This window comes from Loa loa, assembly GCF_000183805.2.
Source record: "Loa loa unplaced genomic scaffold supercont3.727, whole genome shotgun sequence".
NCBI classification, from domain to species: domain Eukaryota; kingdom Metazoa; phylum Nematoda; class Chromadorea; order Rhabditida; family Onchocercidae; genus Loa; species Loa loa.
In genome coordinates, this window is record NW_018108907.1 from 8069 (window position 1) to 14951 (window position 6883).

Here is a 6883-nt window from a genome sequence, read left to right on the forward strand (position 1 = left end):
ATTAATCGATTGACTAGTGTTCTTTTTCGTCGTTGATTTTCCGTTCTCGCTATACTAATCGGTGTTTTCTACTAGACTTTTTGTTTTTTCTCTGAAATTAGTAAATTCGTTCAACAATTTCCTTCTCTTCCTTAGCAGTTTATTTCATTCCCAGCAATAAAAGAAGAAAAAACTCTCTCCCAACTATTTGAAAGATGTAAATATAACCGACCTATATAGCTTATCCTCATTTTGTTTTTAATTAACACTTCATAATACTGTACAATATTGAGTTATCGGAATTAGCTCATGCATTTGTATTTTAGCATGTAATTATTGGACTGATTAATTATCATTCCTTTTTGTTGTAGCAAATATTTTCAACTCAATTAGTTATTGGTTCAACAAAATAACAAACTGTTTATTCAGTAGCAAAAGTTGTGAATCATTGTAGCGTGTTCAGCTGAATTTTGAATCGTGATAAATTGACGTGTTCGCCTTATTTGATGTGTTGAGGGTGAACACGTCAAATACGCATTTGAACAGACAAACAATAACCAGCGCAACATTTCAATCTGGAATCTGCCCCTGATATTGCGTTGTATTAGGCGGTGAAAACTTGAATTTCATGAAGAAGCGGTAAAGAGGAATTTGAATTTTTGGTTCTGTTCCTCAGAGTGGTAATTTATTTGATTTAAATTTTGAGTGAGAGTTGTTATGATCCAGAATTGGTAGTAATTAGTAATAACTACTTGGAGTTTGATATCCAAAAATTTAGTTTAATTCTAATCAATCCAATTGATTGAAACTTAATTCAAATTTCAAGGATAGGTGAAACATTTAATAATGATTGTTGTCAGAATGAATTCGGGTTAAAATATCATCCGAACTTGTTTTTTTTTCGCCATTTGTTGTCTACTTAACAAAACTATTTAATTGACAGCGAGAATAGAACAGATTGGACTTCAACCTTTGCTAGTTTGAATATTTTGTACTAATCCATATATGATTCTAGTTAGAACTCTTTCTTTTGTCGTTTATTGCTATGATTTGCTTTCATGTTTTTACTACTAATGTGAGAAAATGCTTTATATCAAAAATGAAAGAAAAGTATTGATTTAGAAATATTGGCTAATTATTTTTTAAAAAGATTATATTTGCAATGATCTGTTAATATTTTTCAGCCTCCCGATATTGATCTAAGTGCAATTTGTGTGGATTTATTGAGTTTTTGAGCAATGACTAAAGAGAGTTTATCACGTAGACGGCAAGTTGTGTTTATTGGTATTCCTGTAACTTCAAAATAATTTTGACATTACCATATTCGCCAATCTTTCAGTTTTGAAGCTTATATTACAATTTTTCGATTTACAATTTTAGGGTTTCGGTCAACTTTTCGACAGCCGAAGCGGTTTCTTCCATCCGTGACACCATCGATCGGTTGAATCAGCTGTGGGACCGGATAAATATGGAGGAATGCATGAGATGCAGACGTATCGAGAAGTTTTTCCTGTATATTTCCGATCTTCTGAATCAAATGGTTCGATTTTTTTAACTTTTTGAAATTTCACGTTTTAATACTTAGTGTTCCGGAAGTGTTGTTTGGACAAATTGAGCTGTAAAATACCCTCAAATTCTAAATGAAGTTACGGGAGTTAGGCTAACTGAACAAACCGATTCTTTTTAGGATATTGTGAATGTAAATTTCATTCTATTTCAACATTTAAGATTTAGCCTCTAAGATATCTTTCAAAGTTGATCAAGAGCTCTTTTAGGAATCCAGAAAGTGGTGAGTGTTGCAAAATATCTTATGCACAGTGGTCTAATGGTCAAGTTCCTAACAGGCTTAGATTTCCTGCAACTTTCTTTTCTCTTTTTTTGTTATATTCCAGGTAGCTGATGAAGAAGAAATGGTTGAAGGAATACAGGAAGGTATCGAGGAAATGAATAGGCAAGTAGATGGTCTGTGCAAAGAACTTCATTTACCTCCAATTGGGAGGATCCATATGAAACCAGGCTCACTCGCATTGGTAAATCCCGCTGAACTTCCATTAAAGCTCCTGTACATTTTGAAATGATGAATTGTTTTCCTTATGAATGCAACTCATTCAAACTATTTAATTTTAAGCCATTGCATTTCCATATGGTGGTCGGGCATGCTTGGATTTCCGAATTCGTGCCCAGAAATTTTTTAGATTATTTGTCATGCTTTCAGTATCGTGCACTGCATCAAGACATAGGACGACTGCAGAGTTTGAAAGATGATAGGTTGCAAGGACAGAAAAAGTTAGTTGAGGAACTTGCAAAGCTTGCGGTGCAAACCGGTGAAGAAATTGAAGACCTTCCATCAAGTACAGCTGTACGTAAGCTTACAATATATCGAAGCATTTCCATTTATAATCTTTAGAAAAAGATTCAGCAGATTTCGTTCACCTTGAGAGAAAACTTTTCAACTAATATGGAAACTCGGAGAAATGCGTATGATGTTCGTGAAATAAAATTTGTTTTTAATTTTACTGCATTCACATTGTTCTAATTACACTGACTCTTAATTTTGATAAATTGGTTGATTCACGTCAACCAATAATGAAATACTGTGTAATTTTTTAGGTTTGTGATGATGCGGCTATTGTTCGTCTTCAAGATCGTGTCTCTCATTTGAATGAATTGCTTACTGAACGCATGGAACATTGTAAGCAGTGGCAGGTGGATATGAAACGTTGGTACAAGCAAATGGGTAGTACGCCGTCAAAGGAATTAGGCAAGACATTCACCACTTTGGATTTGGACAGTGAAGAACTAGTTTGGGATAAGCATTTCGTGGATGAATTTGCAAGTGCTTTTGATGAGGTATTTTTCTGCGAAAAATTGTTGCATAGATCTCTGTAGCCCTAATACTAACTTCAAAAGAGTCCATCTTTTGGCTTTTTATTGGTTTTTTTTCCTATTTTTTTTTTTTTAATGCTTGTAATACAGTGTTGTGTTTCAATGTTTGGTCAAATTGTTTCATTAATTTAGGTTAAAGGGGAATATAACGAATGGATTGAGCAGGCTTGTTTTGATTATACCGAGACGTTACTAAGACTTTGCGAGCTTTGGGATTTATGTCATGTTCCAGATGTAGAACGAAATATTGCGCGAGAATTCAATCCATGTATGCAGTTACACTTGTTTAGAATTTACATATTATTATTGTAACACAATGGGAAGGTGAGATAACGAAATGAACGAAAAATGAAAGATAACGAAATTAACGAAATTAATGAAAAGATAACGAAAAAAAATGAAAGATAACGAAATTAACGAAATGTTTACAAGGGCACATTTCATTTAAACAAATTGGCAAGTAGTGGGTAAGTTCCAAAGTCGTATCATCGATAAATAATATCACCTGCAGCGATCCATACTGTGCATGATATCCAGCAAGCAAAGGAACAAGTGCAGTCGTTAGAAAAATTTCTCGCTGATCGAGCGGAAGTATACAAGAAAATGAAGGAGTGGAAAGATCTTTGGAATGAAAAAGTTGAGTTTGAGCGTCGCGCAAACGATAAATCACGTTATCACAATCGTGGTTGTGAGCTGCAAACAGCTTTGAAGGTATGTATCAGATGTTGGTGATTTTAAGATTTTCACTGGAATTATCAACTCATTCCTTCAGTTGGTAGTAAATAGCTTCCGACAACTACGTGATAGATAGAAACATCTTTCAGTTGTCCTTATTAACTAATTGGTGCCAGTTGTCATTCATTCTGTTCATAATGTTTGTAAATCTTAGGACATAGGAAATTAGGTAGAATGTATACCACTACTGAGTATTACATTATCATAAGCTTGCCTATCTAGATGCGCTAGTTTGTATTTTTATTACTTCAGATTTACACTTTTGCAGAATATTAAGGCTCAGAAAAAGTTTTCGAAGAGTGTTTGCTTCAGGTCAGGATATCTAATAAATTTCTGCCGATTTCATTTTCTAAATATTTTTGATTTTTTTTTTGATTTCTACCGCTAATTTTTCATATTTTTTGAATTTAGCGACAAAAATTCATTGCGCATCGACTTCCAATCATACAAAACGAGTTGAAGGAGGAGGTGGAGAAGTACGAGTCAACTCATGATAATCAGATTCTGATGGACGGGTTATCACCCTGCGAGCATATCGAATCCATAATGGAAGAATATAGAATAAATAAGGAGCTTGAACGTAAACGAAAGGTTTATATTTTCAGTTCTCATTCTTTGCTTATTTGCTTGTCTGTATTAAGAAAAAAATCGTTTTAACTGTAGCGTTTATGAAATTGCATTGCACAAAATGAACAAGATTTTCGAGTTGTTAACCAGTGACTAATTTATTTGTTGAACTTTGTTTGTTAAGTATTTGGAACTTGCCCGCCTTCTTACTAGCTTATCTTCTTCGTATCTATAATAACAAAAAAAATCTCATTTTATGTTATAGAAACAAGTGGAGGCATTCACAGGTAGCACATCGAATATATCAAATATAATTACTCCGAAGAAGCGTGGCGCTCCGTCAGCCTTTACTACTCCTTGTTCTTCAGCTAAAGTAGCGAAAGTAAAACCACTTACACGATTTGATCAGACAGTATCAAAGGTTTTTTTGGTTTTAATTGGACAATAGAAATAATATATTCTCTTGCTTGTTTCTCTAAAAAATATGTGGATAACATGTAATTCTTCATTATATCTTCATCGTGATGAGATGAAATTATGTCACTTCAGAATACATTCATATTTTCCTTTGTTTTTTAAGGGTCCAGATACATTGCTGTCACATATGAAATCTGTCTCAGCAAGTACGGCAAGCCTTCACTCGGTGATCACGCCCGTTCGACCACCAACGGTAGCATTTCTTCCCTACACTTATTTTTCAATCTTCGTTTTTTTTTAACATTTTTTATTTTCATTATTTTCTGGGCATTGTGTTCAATCAGCTTAGGGCATATAGCAATTCCATTACCCTTACATAATTCTAACTCTGTTACAGGCAGTGAGGAAAGTGTTTTCCTTTTTATTCAGACTATATTAAAGGTTGTTTGAAAACAGAAATTTTCAGACCGGACCGAAAACTTCATCACCATTAAGATCGGCCGACAAAGGAACCAGAAAACCGTTAAAGGGGTTTAATCTTCCACCGCTATATAAGACACCTAAAAATAGAAAGTACCGTTTTGAGTTAGCATGACTGGTAGATTATTATGCTGTTGTTTTCTGAACTCAATTCTTGAGATCATATTAATTTTGCCACCAGTATTTCGATTGTATGTGCTGTAACAAATAACTGATGTCAAATTTGCTAGTGCAGGATTTTTTAATGTTTTGAATTTCAATTCTGTGTATTTTTACAGTAATATTCGTCCTTTTCATATTCTTTCTATATTCATTTGGAAGTGGCATACCGAAAATTTAATGGTGTTTCTGTTTTTAGTTCTAGAAAACACCATTGGATAAATGAACATAATGTCAACTGCGATAGAGAACGGGAAGTCGCTAAAGGCTTCTGATTTGTCCCTAAAAATATCCGTTCGGAAAGCATCTCCATGCACCATTGAATATGTCCTGTGATTGATTTTTTGGCTCATCACAAAATGTGTTCAATTCGATTGTTAATAATTTGTAACCAAGTCGCAGTGTTGGGTTATTGCATTGTTGCATTATTTAGGTCGTTATATAATTCAACTATCAATGTTCTCAGTACCTTAATTTTCTCTTTTCAGTATCGTTCTGAATTGTCGGAATTTTCGATTATTTATTGCTCTTTTAGTTTAGGTTATTGCTATTCTCCTGTAAATATTCTTTTTAAAAATAAAAAATCGACTGGAAAGAAAGAAAAGGTTGCTTACACCGTTGAAAGAAATTGTTTTAGAGCCATCATCTTTTGAGATATTGCTAACTCAAGCCATTTACTTTCATTTTACCTCTCAGATATTTTGAGAATTTTACCTCTATTCATGCGGCTATTTCCCGCCGATGACCTACTGCTATTTCCTATCCAAACTGAAGTGTCAGCGATAATAATACAAATTCGGACAATTTCAAAGTTCAAGACATTGCAATAGCTCATAGCTGATTCCTTAAACCTACTCATTATATGTAAGCAATGTAATGCGTGATTCTCGATCCTCAGCATTGATCAAGTTGGCGCGGTGCTATAATGATGCAATATAGCGACGGCGAGAGAAGGAGGGAATGTTCACATGTATGTGTGTCTTGCTCTTTCCTACATCTCACTCAAGGCTGTATGCAAGAAACATATTTGATGAAAAAGATAGAAGGTTCGCTGAAGCTTAACGATCCTTCGTAGTTCGTAATGCGGGGTGTGATGATCCGGAGATTGCCACAGTGGCATGACGTACGACGGGATGTACGTTGCACCGGCTGACCCCATAATTTGGTGTGGTGCTTCCGATGCGGGATAATCTGAGGTGTGTGGTTTAGGTTGAGTGTAGACGTGTGGCTTGGGTGTGGGAGTGTAGGTTGGCTTTCTTGGGTTGGTGGTGTTGTTATCCCGACATAGGTAGATAGAGGGTCATGGGTGTGTGAGATGGTATGTGTGTGGGGTGAGATGGTACATATTGTAATGTGTTGGACGCGCACTTGTTGGTCTTGTAGTACGATGAAGAGTGTTGATGGAAACGAAAGTACACCATGGCAGTATTTCCGAATTGCTTGATACTAAAGGATAAGAGTCACAAATAACACTAGCCAACAAACAAATATGATAGTTTAAAGGGATTACATTATAAATGTTAGTAATTTATGTATTCCGATGTCTTCTCAATATTGTAGTTCATAATTGCTAAAAGTCTAGAAGTGTTAAAGCTTCATAATTGCTTAAAGTTTTTTAGAAGTCGCGTAATACTTGGACATGGATTACTAAAGGATTTCA

The 6883-nt window shown here is 34.8% G+C and overlaps 2 protein-coding genes across 2 annotated transcripts; one reads left to right on the top strand and one right to left on the bottom strand.

Annotated features, from left to right (window-relative positions):
- Positions 1 to 561: 561 nt before the first annotated feature.
- Positions 562 to 5354, top strand: LOAG_10658 (hypothetical protein). The gene is made up of 12 exons (XM_020448209.1): positions 562 to 659; positions 1164 to 1246; positions 1360 to 1519; positions 1872 to 2009; positions 2195 to 2338; positions 2590 to 2829; positions 2998 to 3133; positions 3377 to 3576; positions 4012 to 4191; positions 4433 to 4588; positions 4748 to 4837; positions 5051 to 5354. Exons 2-12 carry the CDS (start codon positions 1218 to 1220, stop codon positions 5177 to 5179), a joined length of 1602 nt encoding a protein of 533 aa, XP_020301627.1. The 5' UTR covers positions 562 to 659; positions 1164 to 1217; the 3' UTR covers positions 5180 to 5354.
- Positions 5355 to 6225: 871 nt separating this feature from the next.
- LOAG_10659 (hypothetical protein) lies at positions 6226 to 6669 on the bottom strand (the record flags this gene model as incomplete). Its single annotated transcript, XM_003146182.1, has 1 exon — positions 6226 to 6669. A coding segment is annotated over one exon (444 nt), but the record flags the coding sequence as incomplete, so codon positions are not given.
- Positions 6670 to 6883: the final 214 nt, after the last annotated feature.

Coding starts and splice junctions, on each gene's coding strand:
- LOAG_10658 (XM_020448209.1), top strand. CDS start 1,218: ATGACTAAAGAGAGTTTATCACGTAGACG. Junction 1,247..1,359: donor GAGAGTTTATCACGTAGACG/GCAAGTTGTGTT, acceptor TTACAATTTTAG/GGTTTCGGTCAACTTTTCGA. Junction 4,192..4,432: donor AGCTTGAACGTAAACGAAAG/GTTTATATTTTC, acceptor TTTATGTTATAG/AAACAAGTGGAGGCATTCAC.